This window comes from Passer domesticus, chromosome 7 (assembly GCF_036417665.1).
Source record: "Passer domesticus isolate bPasDom1 chromosome 7, bPasDom1.hap1, whole genome shotgun sequence".
In the NCBI taxonomy this organism is placed as follows: Eukaryota; Metazoa; Chordata; class Aves; order Passeriformes; family Passeridae; genus Passer; species Passer domesticus.
In genome coordinates, this window is record NC_087480.1 from 39,092,548 (window position 1) to 39,114,052 (window position 21,505).

Here is a 21,505-nt window from a genome sequence, read left to right on the forward strand (position 1 = left end):
CTCACAGTGTCTGACATGCCTTCAGTGGAGACAGGAACCAGCATGGTTACCCCAAAAACATTCAGTGCCTCCCTGATTCTCTTCCTAGGGTGCTTCTGCTTGCTCACTGCCTCCAGAAGAACACAGGCACAACCACAGGAGGCACTGAGATCACCAGGTGGGAGGGAGACCCAGCCTTGCTACAGAAGGCATCCAGGTTTCACCTATAGATCTGTACAATACAGAAATTCTCCTGGTCCTGCAGCGAGGGTTCTGTCCTTACAGCTCTGCCAGGGACTGTGATTGGCTTCTCTGGTGCTTTCCACTTGCCCAGATCTGGGTTAAGACATTGATGAACCTCATTTGAAAAAAATAAGCTGTAATCCCAGAGAAGTGGAAAGTATTGCTTCAAAGCAATTGATGCCAAAGCAGATCAGCTGCCTCTAGATGGCATTAGATAAATGAAATGAATAAATGGAATGGTCTTTAAGGTGCTGCAGATCCCCTTAGGTGAGGCTGTGATGGATTTAGGAACATTTATAGAACATGTACATCCATGTTTCTGTTCAGGGATGTGCTAAAACATGCACTGATATGGGGATAGGGCAGGATGTCCAGGGGCAGCTCTGCTGGTAATGGATGACAGGAAGGGAAAAAGTAAAGCTAGGCTTAAAAAACAGCCTCTTTCCTCCAAATCCTGCCTTGCTTGCATTGGTGGATGGTATGGACACCATGGCAGGGGTTCTGATTCCTGTTAGGAGAGGGAAGCCCTCAATGGAGAGCCTCATGCAGGTCAGACTGGGGAGGGTGACAGGGTTTGCAGAGCTCTGCTGCCTTCAGCTTTAGCCAGAGCACATGGCAATGGCACCTTCTCATCACATCCTACTTTTGTGCTAGTTGAGACCTGCTGCTGTCCTCACACCCACCTCAGTGTCTGCCACCATTTGGGAAGAGCCAGAACCCCCAGGTCCTGTGCAGAGAGCTCCATCCTGCCTTCTTGGGAATGAGCCAGACGTGCTCCTCCACTTCTCCTGCCCAACAGAACTGCCCACAAAAAGATCTTCCCTCGTGCATAATGGGGGGTTCTTAGTGCCTAAATCAGTTTTTTTTTTTACTCTTCAGAAATTATAAACTTGTACATATTGTAGCTGTACAAAGTCAAAACCTGTGCACTGCACCCCAGCTGGATTTTGGACATTTCTCTATTTCTGACACACCTATTGGCAATCTGGGTTTGCTGGATTTCAGGAGTCTTCCACAGGAAATGTCACCATCTCTGTTACTCACTTCCTGTTGGACCTTATCGTAGAAGAAACAAGTTTACCTACTGAGTCAGCTTAGGGCAGAGAAAGGGGAACAAGAGACTTGATCTTGCTGAAAGAGTTGTGTTTATCACAGCTCTGAAACCTCACTGTTAGGTTACAGATACCCAGGCAGAAGGACAGCTGCTGTGAGCATTACAGTGGGGACGATCTCTCATCCTCCTCCAGCTCCCCTTGTACTGGTTTGGGATAAACCTGACTGAGCAGTGCACCAATTCAGATAATTAAATGAGCAGGAAATTAAGCCTCCAATAAGGTGAACCATTTGCTGCTCCATTGTGTTCCATCCCTCCCAGGAATCAGAAAAGGCACCTAGAGGGGTGTTTCTACACTCACCATGTTATTCCTGCCCTTTCACCTGGGCATCACTTCAGCTTGTTGCATCTCCCTCTTCTTTCCTGGAGATCAGGGAGTCTTCCATGCTCCTGTGGAAAGCCCATAGGAGGCAGCTGGGATGCTGAGGGCACACACACAGCTGGAGAACCAGAGAGCCCCAGGCTCAGAGTTCTGTTTGGTCCTACTTTGGATTAAAACCCCAGTTTTTGCTGCTCAGGGGCTCAGGTTTCTCCATCAGCAGTACTCAGAAGTCACCTCCCCAGCCTCCCTCCCACTGCTGGAGTTATGTAATTTGCTAGGGAAGTTTCGGTAAAGGCACAAGGGCTGACTCTTGCTGACATATTTTAAGCTCTTACAAAATATACATCACATTGCTGGTAGATGGGGCAGAGGCAAAGTACTTCCAAAAATGCTTCAAAACCATGTGCTCCAAACCTGTGAGTCAGCAGCAGGAGTCAGCAGCAGGTCAGAATCCTGCTGTCACCACATGCCCCATGCTCATCTTGGACCTGTGCTCCCAGCAGTGCTCCGGAGCCAGTTGTGCTTCCTTGGCCCTAAGACACCTGGACAGAAGTGATGATGGCTGATCCCTAGGGACACGGCCACTGCCCCAGGAGCCTCCATGGGCAGCAGTGGAACTCACACAGGGACAACACCGTGGGTCGGGAAGGAGCAGGGTTTTCCCAGGCGGTGCCTTGGGCTCTTCCTCATCTCCCCACTTAGGGGAGCCGCAGCCCGGTTGTTCCTGCCGGGAATTGTCTGCAGGAGCCCTTGGCAATGATGAGGCTGAGCTTCGCAGGGCGCCAAGGGCTCAGCCCAGCAGCAGCAGCCCAGCGCCCAGCCTGGGATTCTGCACCCTCAAACTTGACCTGATGAACCACCCAGCTGACAATTCCAGGGCTTTTAATGCAAACCCCGGGAGATCTTTGAGTAGCTGTAGGCGAGGAGGGGCTGCCCGAGAGGAGCGCTGTGTCAGGGCAGCCTGTGCCCCACTTCCCCATCCCGGGCCACTTCCTGCCAGGGCCGAGACAGGGCGGGGAAGGCAGAAGTGCAGCGGGAGCGAGCAGGGAGCTGCGCCACAAGGAAGGACAGGGACAGGGGCGGGAGCCACGCCGCCGGGATCCCGCATCCCGCTGCCGCCATGTCCCTGCTGGAGACGATCCGGCTGTGGCAAGCAGGGGTGTGCGCTGCGGACAGGAAGGAGTGGGGCGCTGCCCTGGGTGCCTTCACGGCCGTGCAGAACCCCCCTGCCAAAATCTGCTTTAACATCGGCTGCATCCAGCTCGTCCTGGGGGAGCTGGCGGAGGCGGAGCAGGTAAGGTACAGCCCCCGGGGCCGCTCATCCTCTCCCTGATACATGGACCTGGTGGGCAAGGAAGGAATTGGCAGGATCACGGTCTAAAGGATGGATTTTAAAGCTGTGAGGACGGGGACAGCCCTAGGCTGCCACACCAGCTCTGCAGTGAATCAGGGGTGAGGCACAGCAGCGGTACAGGGCTCGCTGCTCACTCTCCCCTCTCCAGGAGGTGACCATGCTGGCAGGTGGCTCCAGCTCAGAAAAACCCCAGGAGCCTGGTCCAGGCTCTCCCCCACCCAGTGCTGCAGGGAGACACAGCCCACAGAGCCCAGCTTGGGCTGCTCAGCTAAGGCAGGATAGGCACAACTGCTCTATGCCCTCAGTTATTTTGGGTGTCCCCTTTTTACCCCCCCTTTGCCCCACTCCTACCTCTGCAGGCGTTCACCCGGAGCATCGGCTGCGACAAGCACCTGGCTGTGGCTTATTTCCAGCGGGGGACCGTGTTTTACCGGAGGCAGAAGTGAGTGGAAGGGTTTCAAGTTTCCTTTTTGCCACTGACAGAGATGCCAGCCTTCACCTGAGGATGGCAGGCCCCAGGCAGGTTGGCGCCCCAGAGCCCAGACTGAAACTTGTCGAGGTCAAACAGGCTCCTGCTCTTCAGCACTGCAGTCCTGGGATTAACATGAGCCTCAAAACCTCTCTCCTCCCCTGGGGTGTCTGAAACACTGCAAGGATAGAGGGGAGACCCTGAACTCACCAAGTCTGAGTACAGGCTGAGAGGCAGGCAGGTTCCACCACAAGCTGGTGACACCTTCATCCTCTGCTCCCCAGCCACGGAAAGGCCATTGAGGATTTCAAAGAGGCGCTGGCCCAGCTGCGAGGCAACCAGCTCATCGACTACAAGATCCTGGGGCTACGCTACTGCCTCTTTGCCTGCGAGGTGAGACATGCCTGGGCACCTCTTTGAGCCCAAAGGTCTGTTCTCAGCACTCTCCAGCATGAGAAACCCAAAGAGGAGACAGCCAGCCTCTTTTGTACCTTGCACAAACCAAGCAAGCGGGTGCAGTGCCCTGCTGTCCTGTCCTTTCCTGGCAGCTCTGGCTGCTCTAAGAGCTCTTTCCCTTACTCCCATCCCTCCAGCAGATTCTCTACAACATTGCACTGGTGTATGCCACAACAGAGAACTGGGAGAAGGCTGAGGAGCACCTGACCCTGGCCATGAGCATGAAGAGTGAGCCCCAGCACAACAAGATAGACAGGGCAATGGAAGCCATCCTGGTATGGAGGAGCAGGTCTCACAGCCCCACAGGGAGAGGGAGGCAAATCCCACTGACAGCACATCCACCTTTTGGCAGGATTAAAATGCTGTAGCCATGGATATTGGAGAGGGACACAAGTCTGTGGGAAGAGCTTTGGGTCACTGGGGAGGCAGGGATGGGAAGGTGGGATCCCATGGAGCATACCCAGGGTGGGATTGGGCTGTCGTGGTGGTGGTCTGGAGCAGCCCCCAAGCCCAGAGCAGAAGGGACATTCATCAGTCCCTGCTCTCACCTCCAAAGTCTCCATGACTTATCTGTGCTGTAGAAGCAGAAGCTCTGTGAGCTGGTGGCCATTCCTGCAGGGAAACTGTTCAGGCCAAATGAAAAGCAAGTGGCTCAGCTGGAGAAGAAGGACTACCTGGGAAAGGCAATGGTAAGAAAGATCTATACTATTTATTCAGGCCAAGCCTGTGGGCTGGGAAGAGCTGTTGACTGCCTTCTCATCATCCCTCTGAGCTGCTGTCTGCTGCCTAGTAGGCAGCCAGAGCCAGGGAGCTGGGCTCTGCCTCAGGGATCCTCCAGACACAGAGAGAGGGATGGCACACAGGGAGACTGAAAGAATACAAGAGCTGAAAGCACGTTCCTGCTGAGCATGGCCTATTTCTAGTTTGTCTCTTTAGTGAGACATGAGGGATAGTCAGAAATGAGCTGGAAGATCCCACTGGAGCTTCAACTCAAGCCAAGGCATTTTCAGGGGTGGGGGAACAGAGCTGTTTAACATTTGACACCCACAACCAACCTCCAGTCCTTCCACCACTCTGTTTGAAAAGGGCTTTTCAGCTCAGACAAGCAAGCAAGCTTTCCTCCTGTGAGAGTGCAAAATCCAGTCACTGGGATACTACCTCTGGGTTCAGGCCCTGGGAGGCAGCACTAGTCCAGAAAAGGAACCAGGAACTTGGGACAGCCAAGAGCCAGGCAGCTCCTTGAGTGCCAGAAACATGCACAAAAATATGTACCAACTTTCTAAATTACATTTAAGGTCACCTGTAGGAGGTATGGGCTTGAGCTGGACACTTTGGCTCTCTTCAACATTTGTGATTAAAACAGAATGGGAAACTTTTAGGTTTTAATGCCTCAAACCACAGAAACAGCAAGGCTAAGAGCAGAAAACTTACCACAGCTGAGAGGGAAGCTTTGGAACCAGAGGCACAGCCTTTAGCTCAAGATGCTTAGCCTAAAATCATAGCCTCTCCTGAGCTTAAAGCATCCTGAGCAGCTTGGCCTGGCCAAAGGAGGAGGGTGGGCATCAGAGGTCTGAGAGGGGTCTGTGGGCACCAAGTCACTATTTGTCTCTGGCTCTAGGTGGTGGCCTCTGTGGTGGACAAGGATGACTTCTCAGGATTCGCTCCCCTACAGCCACAGGTGAGACTCTGTCAGTGAACAGCAGGCTCAGGGCAGGGTGCCATGGGGTGGCTGTCACTCACAGTGAGGAGCAAGCAGCACCCTCACCACCCTGAACTCTGCCGTGGGGAGGAGGCAGGCACTGCTTCCATGGATCAGCTGCTCCCTCCACCTCGGGGAAGCTCATCCCAAACCCACCCACAGCTGTGGCTGAGGTTAAGCTGGTTCCCTGCACAGGGCAGTAATGGGCTCTCTGCACATCTCTGACCCTCCCCAAAGGATTCACTGGGGATCCTCTGCCTAAGCCCAAGAGGGGAAACAAACAATGGCAGTTTTGATCTCGATTTGCACCCTCCTGCTCATCCCACAACTCCTTTGCATATCCCATGCCATTTCCAGATGATGTAATGGCATCTTCCCATTCCTAAACATGGCAAGAGTTTTTCCAGGAGGTTTTTGGGTGGATATGGGGACACACAGCACAGCACCACTGCACAAGATAAATGGCAACCTTCTCAGTGCAGGCAGCGTTGACAATTTCAATCCTCTGTGAACTGAAACGAAAATCAGGAGTGAAAAGAGGATTGTACCTCTGAAAACCAACTGTATGTTGAAGAATGTGGAAACTGTTCCTTAGAAGGAACAAAGCCAGTGGTATTCCTCATGGCACTTAAGAGACCTGCATGTGGAGGAAGGAACAGTGCTGGGGGGAGGGCATGGTAAAAGGCTGCAGGACATTGCTGCAAAGCAAACAACATCCTCTGGGTTACTGGTATTTTCCTTTTTGTCTTCCTGTTGGCAGGCCTCTGGTCCTCCACCCAGGCCCAAGACCCCAGAAATCCTCAGGTAAGCTGGATGAAAGATGGATAACCCATGCAGCCAGGCACAACCCCATCCTGCACTCACACAGCTGAGCATCCAGCTGGCACCCAGAACTCAGGGGGAAGGGGGATGTGGAAACATGGTCTGGATTCTCCCCAAGATGTGAAACAGCATCACCAGCATTCCTGACCTGTCCACTGCTCCCTCACCCAGGGCCCTCAGCGGGCAGCCACACCGTGTCATGTACGAGTTCATTCCCGAGACCGCTGAGGAGCTGCAGGTCCTGCCAGGAAACATTGTCTTTGTCCTGAAGAAAGAGAAGGACAACTGGGCTACAGTGATGTTCAATGGAAAGGTACACCAGGAGTGTGCTGGACAGGAGGGGCAGACAGCAGATTATGGTTGAGAGCCTGCCAACAGTAATTAAGTAAATTTCTGACTGAGGTATTTTATGTTCACCCTGGCTTAGGCCACAGGGTTCAGTGAAATCCACCCAACCTGCAGAAACTGAACTTCGAGCCTAGGAACCCTCCTGGTTGCAGGGCAGGGTGAGGACACATCCAGTTGTGTCCTGCAGCAGTGGGCTGCCTTCTTGCCAAGCAATCACTACTCATCTCTCCTTCCCCTGCAGAAAGGGATTGTCCCCTGCAACTTCCTCGAGCCCGTGGAGCTCCAGAATAAGCTGCATATCCAGGTGAGGTGGCCCAGAAGGAAACGGTGTCCTGGGGAGGGCAGATCTCAAAATATTCACCCAACACCTGCCTCCCAGTAGGACCCATATATGTGACTCCCTCCCCCTCATGATGCTTGGGTTGGTTCTTCTGGCTTATGGTCCCCTTATCATGAGCTCAGAGCTCTGCTGAATCTGTGTTGGTGGCACCCTAGCAGTGGTTGGCAGTGCTGGGGAGATAATGGATAGAGCTAGGTCATCCCTCCCCTGTTCAAGACTCCAGACTTTGGGAAAAGCAGGTTGGAGGGGAGGGTGGGATTGACAGCACTATTTTCTTCCCGTGCCAAAGGAAGACATCCCTGTGGAAGTGGAGATCTCCGAGCCACCCACCTCCACCGTGCCGGAGAAGCCGCGGCGGCTGGCGCCAGGTCAGTGTGGGGAGCACAGGGTGACATCAGCCCCAGCAGGCTGAGGTGCCACCTCCTCCCCTCTGAGAGCAGGGCTAGGCCTCATCTCCATCGCATTCCTGCTGGCTCCAGGGCTGGTTGGTGTTGCTGGAGATCGTGATGGGCTGCAGGAGGTCTGGCTGTGTGTTTGGACAATGTTTATCCCATCCCACCTCCTGAGCCACCTTTTTCTCCTCCCCAGACTACGTTCCTGCTACTGTGGTGCAGCCCAGAGACACGGCAAAGGTGAGGTCCTGCGAGCACAGACCCAGGGTCCTGCTGCTGATACAAACCTGCATTTACCAGATTTAGGGCTGCTTTTTGGGAGTTCTCCTCCAGGCCCCAGGCGAGGGGACCACTGGATGACTCATCTTAAGTCAACCTGAGGCACATGAGAAGGGAGAAATAGGAGAGAGCTTGACTGGAATGCACATGCTCCTGGGTAGGGTCAGTACATCAGAAGGTCACACTGGGAAACTGGGAAGAGATGGGAAAATACAGCAATTTCAACTAAGGAAAAAAAAAAAGAGGGGCTTGGAGGGTGGACACAGCTCTGATTTGATCACCCCAAAGCCACTATTTGGTGCCATGTCCTTAATCAATTACTGAGCTCTCTCCTGGGGCGAGCCTGGCTCTGCCAACCAGCCGATGTCCAGCACAGCTTGGGAGGCACAATCTAATTCAGGCAACCACAGTTTAGTTTCCACATCCCTGTGCTTGCCGAGCCACACAAGGTGACATCCCATTTCCTGCCTGCAGGAGGCTGAACCAACTGTCCTCAAGGTGCATTACAAATTCACAGTGGCCCTGAGAGTGGATCGAGGCCTCCCCCACAGGGAGCTCCTGGAGCTGGTTTGCAGGAAGCTGGAGCTGCAGCCCGAGCACACGGAGCTGAGGTGAGGCACTGCCAGCCCCAGTGAGCCTGGGCTGTGTGCCAGCACTCCTCACCTGCACCCCCTGCACGCCAGGTACAAGCCTGTGGAGGGCCAGGAGCTGGTGATTCTGAGTGCAGAGAATGTGGAGGCAGCCTGGAGCCAGAGCAAGGACAACTGCCTGACAGTCTGGTGCAATGGCACAGAGGTCAGTGACAGCTACAGGGGGCAGGCCTTCCCTCCTGCCTTTCTTTTCCTTGCCACAAGAACAGGTTTGTGGCTTTCAACAGAAGCCAGCAACCTCATGAAAGGCAGAGGAGCAAAGAGGGAGTGGAGAGAAGCAGAGCTCATCTCTCTTGCCCTGCTACAGAGAGGCCGTGTCCTCACCAGCTTGTCTCCTGCCTAGGGAGAGGGGTTTGTACCAGACAGCAAACCAGAGGAGTCACTGCAGGAGACAGCACCTGGGGAGACGGGGCCAAACCATGTTGTAGCTCAGTACAGTTATGAAGCCACCCAGCCTGAAGACCTGGAGTTTCAGGCAGGAGACACGATCCTTGTTTTATCCAAAGGTAATTGTGCTCCTCCTGGGACAGGAGAGGGGAGGGACCCCCAGCTCTGGTGAGAGGGAAGGTGGTGTGGCAGCAGCAGAGCCCCTTCATCTCTGCCTTGGGATTCCCATCCACACATCCCTGTTACACTTCTTCCAGCATATTTTCATCATTCCTGTTTCCACCACAGCCCCCCCAGACATCTAAGACAGGAGTTACACTTGGGCTGTATTTAAGCCAAGTGTTTTCACTCGTGTGAAAGTGTATTTAAGCCAACTGTTTCCACTCAAGGCAGTTTCCAAGCCCCTGGTCTCTATTTTGATCCAATTTCCCACCCCATGTGATATTCCTTCTTACCTGACCACTTTACTCTCTTCCTCATTCCTCCCTTTCCTCCACATTCCACTCCCTGCTGGGTCTCGCACAGCTCCAAGTTTTATCAGCAGAAACACCATAAAACATGATCTTAGCCTGTCTGCAGCACATTATGCTCCTGCACATTCCCAGGGTCATAAGAAGTGTGCCAATTTCCCTTCCAGTGAATGAAGACTGGTTCGAAGGCCAGTGCAAGGGGAGGACTGGTATCTTCCCATCTGCATTTGTTCAACAGCCCAACACTGAACACCCAGAGAAGTGATCTCAGCCTGAAGTTGTGGAGAGAAATTAAGAATTCAACTGTTGCCATTATGCAGTTTGCATATTAATCCCTGCATCTGAAAATGAACTTTAAATGTTATTGCTACTTGTATTAAAAGCTTTCTATTTTCTCTTACCTTTTGCATTGCTGTCTTAAAAAGGAACTTGTTAAGAAGTTGTTAATTCCTGTGAGGGATACATTCATCCCTAAATCCTGTGCTTGCCAAGAGACTGGCCATGTTCCCCCATCCTTAAAAAAGCTTTTACACAGACATGCCAGAAGCTGGGAATACCCACAAGAGGGTGGTGCAACCTGCACTGACAGCCCTGCCAGGAGATCCCCAAGGGGAAGCAAGTTCAGGAGCACAGACCAGGAAAGCACTTGCTTCCTTAAACATTAGTGCCAACCCCAAGAACTCAGAAGACACCACATAGCCTCACCCTGCTCCAACTCACAATTCAAATGTACAGGGACTTTAAAATTCTCACCAATAAAAGCAGACACATCATCTTCAGCACTGGGACCCACGCATCAGAGTTTTTCCTGATCAGTCGGAAGATACAGTAACTTTGAAAGACAGAGCCTGGAATCCCAGAGCTTTACTCCAAAGGTGCTGAGGGGGCAGGGGCTTCCACACTCTGGATTCCATCACACAAGTTCAGAAAACCTCACTGCCCCATTCGCCTATATATCACATTTCTTTTTAAAGGAACTTATTCTGGAGACAATAAACACCTGTAATTTCAAAACCAGAAACCTGTGTTCTGATTTCAAAATCAGAACACCTCTGGAGTTTCCTGTCATATACCTGGAAGCATGGAAACAGTGAACACTGTTCTGAGGCAAGTCATTGGCAGAAGGATCTGTGCCCTCCATCTGCACACGCTGCACCAGGATGAGTCTGCAACTAGGGAGGAGCTTTGCAAGCTGCTCCCATCCCACATATTTAGTTCAGCGTGTAAAACACACTACACAGGCAGCACAAAACCACAACCAAATTATCTGTACCAAGCCCAAGCCAGAATCGCCGTGATTCATTTAGGTCTGTTTCAAATTTAAAAAAAAATCAACTTCAAACATTCTTCTGGCTTCTGCAGAAACGTAATGCATTTTTAAAGGCCTGACGCCAAGTCACACAGGAAATAAACGCTACACACAGACCTGGATGGAGAGAACATGGTTTAATTAAAGGCAAAGCTGATTTCGGCAGCTGCAGTTCTTGCACAGACAGACAGAAAACACAAAAAAAGCTTACAACACAAACCAGTTTCTGTTGGGGGCCCCTTGCCCTGCTCCTCCAGGTGCTGGAGGGCAGGCGGGGTCGGACGCAGCCCCGAGGCCGGGTGCTCATGCACAAGTGGCAGGGTGCAGCGGGCCCTGGCCGGGAGTGAGATGGTGCTCCTGGTTAGCTCGTCTGGGGTGCAAGAGTCAGTGACGGCGCGGACACGGCAACGCCGCAGCTGCCTGGGCACACAGCTTGGACACACAGCTGGAGGGGAGGGCTGGAGGGGACACACAGGGTGGGCCGGGTTACCACCAGGTGGGAACTTCACTTTTTGGACTTGTTAAAGGAAATACAGCTTTGAAATGCAACACGGAACAGTGATGTTGCTCAGGTGGAGCTCGTAGGGAGCTTCTCGCACCCCCGAGGGTATTGGGTCTCCTCCGCCTTCCCTTTTTGTGTTCTCTGGGGCTGCCCAGACTCCAGCATCACTTCGGCTCCTGCATGTGCTTTGTTCTGCAGCTGAATTCTAGCCCAGAGATCCTGAATCATCACACAAACCCCTACTGCTAAAAACAGCAAATGGACATTGAGTCTGTTTCTGTAACTTCCCTGGGAAATCTAACAAAAACGCTGTCCTTTTCTTTAACAAAACTTCCAGTCTTCCTTCCCCCTAATAAATAGCAAATAAAACGTTTTTTTCCTTTTCCCTTCTGCACCTTTTCATCTACGAACAGCACTGTGCTGTTTCCGTGTGTCCATGGGTGCCTTGGATTTGTTTCTGGCACTGAAAGCCTGGGGCTGCAGCTGGGACAGGTTTCTGCAGAGCTGACCTGTGCCTCTCCGGGCGCGCGGATGCCCCACGCTGTCTGGGCTGGCTGTCGGATTCACCCAGCCCTGCTGGACCCCTGATTATTTTCTGCCATGGTAATGAAACTACGAGCGTTCAGCGAAGATGGGAGGATGGAAAGAGAAAAAACAAAACCAAACCGAAACAAAACAAAAAAAAAACCCCACTGAAAGCTTTCTACCTACCTATTAAAATGAGTCAGGCTGTGAATGCACAGACTAGCCTGTCCTTTGTGGGGCTAGCCACTATGCTACAGTAAAATGTACAGGAATCACACATTAATTTAAAACCCCATAGCAGTTAACTTGCTCATCAGCAAAGTGCTGCGAGGCCCCATGTCACCCCTCATAGCTCAAACACCTACTGAGAGAAGGACATTTCATGCTGGAGTCTCTAACCCACCCAAAGCCTTCGGGTGAAGCAGTGCCAAGTGCCAGACTCTCTTTCATGAAACTCCTTTGCTAGTCCGGGATACAGAGCCCCACCTCATCACCACCCACTGTGACTGGAGCAGCAACTGGGGCTTTCATTGCTACACACTGACTATGAAGCACGTCTGTGTACAGAATTCAGTGTGATCTTACTACTGAGATAGTAATAAAGATGTTTAGGAGTAATTTCAACTACATTCTCAGTCAGCGAAGCAATCATTAATGGATTCCTATTGTATCTCCCCAAAGAGAGGAAAAGGATTGAGAAGTTCTCACTGGCTTCTCCCATCTGCCCTTTGCTCTCAGCTTTTACTTCCCATGTGGCTGGGGACATGCACAATGGAGAAGGTGAGAGGCGGTGATATTGGGTTACTGAGTGAGCCAAACAGCAGTTCCTCTCTCCTCCGAAGGGCCCGGGGGATGGGAGAGTTCCTGATGTTGTTTGCTTGCACTGCAGACGTTTTGTGCACACTCAGTGGGTTGGTGGAGCACTTACGCCCTCTTGACAGCAAGGAACAGAAGAGAGGGCTGCCACCTGCACAGGACTGTGTGTGCCAGTCCCACAGACCCAACATGCCATGGTTTATGGAGCCGTCGTTGCAAGGGTTGCCTCCTCAGTCTCAGTGTGGCGGATTCATGGCACCTTGTCCGCGCTGCTGCTTCTGCTTCTGCTGCATCAACAGCTGCTCCAGGGCCGAGGGGCCGGGGTGCATCATGGAACTGGACCAGATGGACTAAAAACAAACAGCCAACACCATGTTGTGTGTGCTCCCTCTATATCACTCATACCTGGCTTATCACGAAAGTTAACCAGGTTCAAAGAAGACCTTCTAAAAAGAGGCTCCCTGGAAGAACTTTATCCTCCTCCAGAACCCTCATTACCATAAAAATTCATCCCATATTAACTATTACTAATTTTAGACTAGTCAAAGCTAATGTTAGAATTTTTTCCTGTTCTGCCAGCCTGGGCTTGTTCCACAAAATCTCAAAACCAGCAAGAACTGTAAATTTGTGACATCTTCCTGCATTGGTGACACCTCCCACGCTGCCTCGTGTAAGTGAATCTGCAGGAAAAACTCTGGGCTTCCAATTCTGGGCTTCTGGCACTGAACTCTGACACTTCCAACAGGCTAATGCCCATCACTTGATCATCCAGCCTGCAGACCCACCCCTGAGCACAGCCCCAGCCAAACCCACCTTCAGGCTCTCCATAAGCACAGCTGAGGAGTCCTCCATGGCAGGAGGGCCTTGCACTGCCCAGGTACCACTGGGAGCACTGGACTGGTGCCAGCTGCTCTCCGAAGAGGATGATGATGTTGTTGGGAGATAGTCCAGACCAAACCCTCCCATTGCTAAAATGGCAGAAAGAAAAGTTCAAAGTGAGATGGCAAAACCAGTGCAAAACAAGCATCATCAGATGATGGTGTCTAGCTCCATGCCAACCTGGAACCCAGCACTTGCCTGGCTTATCTGTTTTCCAGCGGTCTGCAACTCTCCGGTCTCTGTTGTCTGGAGTCCCAATGGGTCCAAAGTTGGAGAAAGGAACAGAATTGTGGTTATGGGTTGGAGGGGAGCTTGGCAAGCTGCTGGGGTTGGAGGAGTGAGGAGACTGGCTGGCTGGTGTTGAATGATCTAGGGATTACAATGGAAGAAGAAAAAAGGTCAGCAGAGACAGCAGGAGCCTCCCAGTTTTGAATTTCTTAGTGCTGCTGCAAATTCTGCCATCACCCAGTTTGCTACAATGCTGAAGGTCAGTTTTATTCCCTCCATTACAGGAGTGTAATGTAAATTCCTAAATTCTGAGTGAAAAATTTACAAGAACAGAATGACTGTGTTTAACACTTACAAGAAAAACAAAACCCAGGACACCTCATGAGGGCTGGCTAGGCAAAGCCAGTTTCCCCCGTGTCTCTTGAAGAACTTGTCTCAAACTAAAAGAGTAACTGTCTCCAAGCTTGACAAACAATAGAAAAATTAGATTATACCTTGAGTAGTTTGCAAGTTTACAACTTCAACTCCCAGGTCTGAGAATATTTTACACTTATGTGCGTCTTAAAACAATTCAGACCAGAACCCAATAGTGAGCAAAAGAGGAGAGAGAGCATGAAGCAGCCTGTCCACAGGCAGAACAGAACAAATGAAGAGGTGAAGGGAGAGGGAGTTGAAGCCATGTGAGTCAAAAATCCTGTTAGAATAAAAGCATTTTGCAACTCCCTCCATTTCACCCACAACAGCTTTTCCTGGTTGGTTGCACAAGTCCCACCAAACATCTCATCCAGTGCAGTGGATTTATAATCCACTCTTTTCTTAGATTCAGCTAACTCCTCTCTCACACTCTTCTGGATTTTTAGTGAGAATAAAATTATGACAAATTAGGTATGGTTTATGCCTTTAAGATAATTACTAACAAAGAAGCTGGTTTGCTTAATGGGCTGCTTAACAGTAAAAAAACAAACACAACAAAACCCACTACTGTTTTATTTTCCACTCTTCCCTCATACAGTTTCTTTTACAAATATCTGCATTATGAAATCCAGTTCCTCCTGCTTTTCCAAAAAAAAAAAAAAAGCAATGCAAATATATGGATGTCCAAGTTAAAGCACTACTTGTCAGAAAACCAAGTTAAAGAGATTTCAGGATTTATCACCTCCTACAACATTTATCCTGCTCAACTACTTAAATTAAAATCCAGGTTCTTACACTGTATTAATGACAAAATCCCCTCGTATTTCTGCAGATATATAAAGTAAAACAGAAACCTTCAGAGACCTTGCCAAGCAAGCTTGGGGTTTTGGTTTTTTTTTTTTTTATTTCCAGTTACATATAACTTGCAGTTGGTTTAGAATGAACTCAAATCCTCTTAAAGCACTAGACACAAGAAATGCCATACCAGGATTACCTGAGCTGGCTGGAAGGGATGGAGACCACGGAGTCCCTTCAAAGAGAGAATAGAGTGAAGTCTCCTGATGGGCAACTGAAGGGGTGACTTCTGTTTTTGTGCTGGTATTGATGTTTTTTCCATACACCTCATTGAACATGCTGTTGTTTGGATATCTTTCCTGAAAAAAAAACAAACAATGTAAGAGCTTAGGCATTAGACTTATTTCAAACACTGAGACTGTACAAAGGAAACAATTATAGTTCAAAATATTTCCTAATTCCTTTTTCACTTCCCAGCCTCATCTTCTTTGACCATTTAATTTAACATTAAGTGCATCACATTCTGAATCAGGACAGACTTCTCCTGGCTGGACTGCAAAGACTTCACAAAATCTTCAGATTCCCAGTACTCAGAAAAGTTCTATCAAGACCCTGCTCAATTCTCTGGAACAGGTAATTCATTGCTCTGGAAATAAAAACCTACACACCACAGCACCCTGAGATGCACCTTTTCAGTCAATTTCATGATTTCACTAAGAGCAAAGGGCCCCTGAACACAGCAAGATTCAAGAGTACATCTGCAGAGATACAGCTAAGATGAATTTGGGAAGAAAACTGATAAAGGCAAAGATTAGGGTTGATACAGAGCGGAATTACACATCAATGTGGATTTCTTTCAGGTTTTCCACTGGCTTAACCACAAGCTGAAACAGCAAAAGGTGTTGGACTCTGGTTCTCACTCACCTGATTTAGAGAAAAGCCACTGAGGGACAGGAAAGATGATGACTGAGACATCAGTTCTGATGGTTTTTCCAGCAGGGACTTCTTCAGAAACAAAAAAGGGGAAAAGCACAGTTAGTGCTCAGTGTAGGGACCAGGAGGAAAGTGTGTAATCAGAAACTGCCCAAGTGGCTTTGGTCACATTTACAACTGGTCTTTTAGCTCCATTTTAGCTCCAGCACCTTGGAGGACAGGGGAGGCAAGCTAACAAGTGCAAAAAATCAGTAGTTTTCCTACTACCTGTAATTAATAATCTACAAATCAACAAACATGACAGCTGAGAGTCTCAGACCCAGAACAGGTTTTCAAATGCAAAGTCTAATTTTCTGATACATCTAAAGGGGAGACTCCTGCCAAAAATACCTTATGGTTGTGTAAAACCTTGTACAAGTGAGACAGGATCCCTCCCAGTGACACAAGGACTCCTTCAAACAAGATTAGACTCTTGTATGTGGCTACTGACAGAGTATTTTTTCAATTCTAAGAGCATCCCTGCTGTAGAGACGTTCTTAGACAGCGAGAGCAGCTAAGTGGTTTTTAAAATTAGGTTTAGTAGTCCAAGCATCATTTAGCACTCTCTCATTTCTATTATAAATTACTTGTAGACAGGAAGGAAAAAAAAATCCAACCCAAATGTTTAAAAGAAAGGTTCCAAAACTCCCCCTGGACTTTTTACTTCCATGTAAAGATATTACAGACCATGACCTTTTTCCATCACCTATGCCACCTCCCTCTCACACAGTTATTTCCAGCAAAATATTTCTTGTCTGTTTGGTTCTTACTATGATTAAGTAGTGAAAAACAGTGTCTCTGAAATAAGCCTATTCAGAGAAAAAATAGCTAAGTTATCATTGACAGAAGCCAAAGAAAAATTACCAAGCTTGGCTGGCGGACAATGACCATCACCAAATCTAGGATCTGCATCACCAAGCCACAGAATTAGTAAAACTCTAAGTAAAAATGTGTGTGAACCAAAATAAAAGCTGTAGCCTTGTTACAAATAAACCCCCTCTTGCACTCTCACCCGCTCAGCATGTCAGATGTTTTAAAAATTTATTATTCAAACCACAAAAACCAGATCTAGCATCTCTCTGTCTTTAACACAGCCACAGTACCTGGAATATTTTTGCTTTCATCCCGTAAACTTAAGACAAACAGCCTCATTTTCTTGGCAAGCAGCCCCTAGCTTGTTAGATTTTCAAAGTGACAGCTCGTTACTTTGAAAGCAGGTTTTAAAAGACAGACAAAATTCCCACTCTGCATATCCACACGGCTTGCACAGCGAAGGATTTCCTTCCATTTGTCAGCAGACACAACAGCAGGAGCTTCAAAGGAAGCTGCTAAAGCAGCAGCTATTAGTTTCTTAGCAAAGTTATCTAATGAGACAGAAGTGAGTGTCTTTTGCGACTGGCTCCTTGGGATGGCAGCTAAAATAACTGAGGAAGAGACTTAATCAGAGATTTTGAGTAGTCTCAAATAATTCTTTGTTACAGCTACTAATCTGAATGAGTATGATTTAATGAACATGCTTGTAGCCATAGTAGAAAGGCATGCTGCACTTTCAGAGGCAATTTAAAAATTCAACAGCTCTGAGACCCCCCAGCTAGTGAACTAGGAAGGTTTTAATACAGAAGAAAGTAGGGAAAAAAACCCTCTGTCAAAAATTACTGTATTTCTATAAGAGTTATTGTGTATTTATCCAGTCAATTGCTATTCTCTTCCAAAGACATCTTTCTTTTTTAAGAATCTCTTCTGTATTGCAGCATCCCCCTGCCTCTATGGAATTTTTAGGTGCAGATTATAATCACAGAATCCTATCACAGAATTGCAGAATGGCTTAGGTTGGAAGGGACCTTAAGACTCATCTCATTCTGCCCCACTGCCCAGGAACACTTTGCACTATCCCCGGGTGCTCCAAGCCCCGTCCAGCCTGGCCTTGGACACTTCCAGAGGTGGGGCAGCCACAGCTTCTCCCCATCCTCACAGGGAAAAATTTCTTCCTAGTATCTCATCTAAACCTATCCTCTGTCAGTTTGAAGCCATTCCCCCTTGTCCTGTCACTACACCCTGGTTCTGATGACTCCCCACAGCCCTATCAGTGCCTCCCCCCACTCTTTATTACTAAACCCATACAACTGCAGAAGAGCAAGTGCATTAAATGATGTGTCATAATGCATCAACACCTGTGGACTGTACTTAAATACCCCACAGTTACTCTGATTTCTGAACAGATTAGCAGGCCAGGATTCAGCCTAAAAGCTGTAGTTTTCAGCCCTGTGAAAACTAGCTCAAAGGTGAGGCAGGAAAGTAGACAGGAGATATGGGGGAGAGAAAGGAATTTCACATTTCTTATAATTTCACAGAAGAAAGAGATGCCAGTTAAGAGTGAGAAGCAGCAGTATTGCATCAAATACATACAAAGAGGCTTCGTCCAGGAAGAGAGGCGAGAGGCCCCAGCAGAGCTGGGTAAAGATCAGGAGGATTAGAGAAAATCAGCTCTTCCTCCTCCTCCAAGGCAGCCAGACTCTTTAACAGGTCCGGAGGAAGCAGAGGGGAGCTCTTGGGGTCCTAGTGACAGAAATGAGCACAGTGAGACAACAGAAGGCAGAGAGAACAGCCAGAGCGGGAGAGAGAACAGCAAGAGGAAGGCAGAAAGCAGCATGCAGAGGGCGAGGTGAGAATGGTGCTGAGGCACACGCTGAGAACTCTGAGCAGACACAGCCTGCAGCCACGCGGCCAAACGCGCACGGGGAGAGCACCACGCATCCAGGGGACAGCAGGGAGCCTCCACCAGCACAGCGTGTGCTTCCCCTTGCACCCGTGCCACACACTGAACCTGCTCCCACGTGAAACAAACGAAATCTTATAATCATTCTTCTACAGCTGACCTGTGAGTAATTCAGGTTTCAAGCAGAATTATGTTTGCATCATCTTCTTTTCTCTGCTTGTGGAGTTTAAATCCCATGAGACTTATTTCCACTGGTGATAGCTGCTATGCCAACGCACAGCTGATCACCCCCCAGGCCAGTAAAATCTGCTCAGTGCTGGTCAGACTGCACATCTTCACTTTTGAGAGGGGTGCTTAAAGCACAAGCATCACAGGCATACCTTCTTTCTGCAGCACAACGTGCTGGCACCTTGGCAAGCTTTCCCTTTTAGGAAAGAAGACCAGGCTTTGACCCTGTCTCCATCTGAAAACCACAACCTGACAGCAGGGTAGCACTGTACATTGTCTGTACATTGTACTCCTGTACATTGTCTGGCTTTTCTCTTGGAAGGATGAGCCAAGTGATACCATCTGACCTTCTCCATGTGCTGAGTGCATTTACAGAGGCACACCCAGGCAAAGGTTTAAAAGGCCTCTGTTTAAACCTCCTTATAAACATCACCAAAGCACTCACAGATGACTCCAGCACTGTTAATAAATAACAGAGACTGGTGGGTTTATAAACACCAACATGAAGCACGATCACATGAACAGAAGTATTCCATTTACTGCAACTGGGAGCTAAGGAAGCCATTTAGCTCTCTCACAGTGTGGTGGGATTTTCAGGAAGAACAAACAAACAAAAAAATCCAAGACAAGACCACTGCTACCATCCTTGATTGCTCAGCCTATTGCAGCCTCAGCCACTCAATTCATTATAGCAGTGTTAGTAGTTCACCTAAAGTGCAATAATTCAACTGCAATTATTTGGGTGGCTTTTATGGTTTTCACCAGTTGCAGACAAGAACCTTCCCCAAAACTATCAACTGCCACGTTTCTCAACCTGGCAGACACAGCACAGGGATGGATGTCGCATCCATACTGAACAAGACTTACACCTACTTGAAACCAAATCTTCAAGAGGCTCATACTACACACAGCCTACTAAAACGGAGAACTCATTACTTTGTCCTGGAACCCCAGGTACTGACGCTCAGGTCTCTTCTAAACAAATTTACATTGACCTACTTGGGACCACAGGGCATTCCTGAAACAGGGAAATGCCAAGAGTTGCCAGGAATACCAGAGCTTCAGTTTTCCCCGCTTGCAGCATGGCTCTTACCTCAAAGGTCATCCTGGAGACAGCATCCTGCTCGGAGCGGAAGACTCCCTGCCGCTTCCCCCTGCGGTCCATGCTCGACTGCTGGCTCATCACCCTGTTGTCCGCCATGCCGTAGGAAGAGTCCCAGTAATATTCTGGCACCTTGACTTCTGAGGGGTTCTGGTTATATGGCTCCATTGGGAAAGGCTTCATTTTTTTCTCCAGAGGTTGCTGTTGCATCACAGGAGGCTGTAATGACTGTTCAAAGAGTTTGAGAGGGTCCTGGGCCTGCAGGTAATAGGGCTGCTTTACAGACATGATCTTCCCCAGGGAGCCTTGGACTTGAGGGGGGTTCCAGAGCTGCTTTGACGAGTCTGTCTGTGGATACTGAGGCAGAGACACAGGATTTCACCAGCAGGGAGGAACAATTCCTGTTACCTGAATGCCTAACTCCATCCAAGCTGTCAGCCTGGCTCATGCATGATAGCAAATCAGAATGTTTGTGGAATGTCTGTGTTATTCATCAAAAGCCATTTCCATAGGCATCTAATGCTCTCTAGTCAAGCTTTAAACCAACAGCCAAGTATAATCCTTATTCTATCCAGTACCTTTTAACCCAAAAGCCTACAAACTAAACCTTTAGTAAGGTACTGAGCCAGCATTTTGCTGCCCAGAACACAAGCACGGTCTCACCATTGGGTCCAGATTTGCCAGAAGGGAGATTTTCTCCAGCACAAGGTGAGCAAAGGAACTAAGAGCTGTAAGGGAACTGACACTGCAACCAGTTAGCCAAAAGGAGAGTGCAGGTGGAGGTTCACACTCAGTCCTCATCACTCACAGAAGGAAACTAGAAAGGCCTGGGACAGACATAACGCCTCCATACCTTGTCTATATGAGAAACACAGAGCAAACAGATGACAGAAAACACATTCCATTCCAGTACATACCTTCCTTTCAGTTACAGCATCACACGTTCGCACCCACTAAACTTCAGCTCATTTTCAAATTTGCCCAGAAGTTCACAATCAAAAAATTCTTTAATGACAATTTTGAAAGGTAATCCAGGAAGACAAGTCTTGAACACTGCCACTTAGTTTTAAATAAAGCCCAGCATAGAGCACAGGCCAAGTTTACCTGCTGGAATCCAGAATGGTGTGGCGGGCTCTTCCCCAGGCCCTGCACAGCTTTCGTGGGGGACTGCTGCTGCTGCTGGGCCAGAGCTTGGACCTGTAACTGGCTTGCGGACTGTGCTGTTGCCTGAGCTGGTAAAGATGAGAGGGGTTGCTGGGAAGGAGGTGGTGTTTGCTGAGGTCCCTGGGTCATTGGCCCTGGTCCAGAGGGCCGTTGCTGGCTGTAAGGAATGTGGGACTGTTTCCCACCTTGCACCTGGTTTCCTGCAGGCGAGTGAGCTGTGGGCTGGAGGAAGGTTCCTGGGACAGAAACACCACCTGGGAAGGTGTACCCCGTGCTCATGGAGAAAGCCACAGGAGGGGGGACAACATAGGTTGGAGGAGGAAATCCTGGAAAAGATAAAAAAATGCATCTTTACACAATTTGAACTCCCTCCAGAAAACTTTTAGTGGGGGTTTCTCTTCCTATGCTGTTCATTGAGGAAAGGAGGCACTAGTCTGCACACATGCACTACAACGTCATTCCTCACCTTGGCACGTGCATGGCTATGAACACACAAGAATTCCAAGTTTGTTTTGGAGTTTCCTTGCAATA

General features: G+C 49.1%; 2 protein-coding genes across 13 annotated transcripts in view; one reads left to right on the top strand and one right to left on the bottom strand.

The window, feature by feature from the left end:
* The first annotated feature begins 2,297 nt into the window (after window positions 1-2,297).
* NCF2 (neutrophil cytosolic factor 2) lies at window positions 2,298-10,653 on the top strand. Of its 2 annotated transcripts, none has more exons than XM_064427826.1 (15): window positions 2,298-2,952; window positions 3,372-3,454; window positions 3,766-3,874; window positions 4,075-4,212; window positions 4,519-4,626; window positions 5,556-5,615; window positions 6,397-6,440; window positions 6,630-6,771; window positions 7,048-7,110; window positions 7,436-7,514; window positions 7,735-7,778; window positions 8,292-8,428; window positions 8,501-8,612; window positions 8,811-8,973; window positions 9,492-10,653. In XM_064427826.1, the coding sequence occupies exons 1-15, from the start codon at window positions 2,779-2,781 to the stop codon at window positions 9,587-9,589; spliced, it is 1,554 nt and encodes a 517-aa protein (XP_064283896.1). In that variant the 5' UTR covers window positions 2,298-2,778; the 3' UTR covers window positions 9,590-10,653. The 2 variants fall into 2 exon arrangements, with proteins under 2 accessions (XP_064283896.1, XP_064283897.1); XM_064427827.1 differs by having other exon boundaries at window positions 2,300-2,952; window positions 4,078-4,212.
* Window positions 10,654-10,751: 98 nt separating this feature from the next.
* The window catches only part of SMG7 (SMG7 nonsense mediated mRNA decay factor), a 50,578-nt gene continuing 39,824 nt past the window's right edge, over window positions 10,752-21,505 (bottom strand). For 6 of the 11 annotated variants that reach the window (XM_064427817.1, XM_064427815.1, XM_064427821.1 and 3 more), the window contains 8 exons: window positions 20,915-21,300; window positions 19,802-20,167; window positions 18,171-18,320; window positions 15,717-15,797; window positions 14,983-15,151; window positions 13,554-13,724; window positions 13,290-13,444; window positions 10,752-12,826 (listed from right to left, as the gene is read on the bottom strand). In XM_064427817.1, the coding sequence (XP_064283887.1) occupies window positions 12,713-12,826; window positions 13,290-13,444; window positions 13,554-13,724; window positions 14,983-15,151; window positions 15,717-15,797; window positions 18,171-18,320; window positions 19,802-20,167; window positions 20,915-21,300 (1,592 nt within the window). In that variant the 3' untranslated portion in view covers window positions 10,752-12,712. The remainder of the gene's footprint in view (window positions 12,827-13,289; window positions 13,445-13,553; window positions 13,725-14,982; window positions 15,152-15,716; window positions 15,798-18,170; window positions 18,321-19,801; window positions 20,168-20,914; window positions 21,301-21,505) is intronic. The other 5 variants (XM_064427819.1, XM_064427818.1, XM_064427823.1 and 2 more) reach the window with 4 other exon arrangements.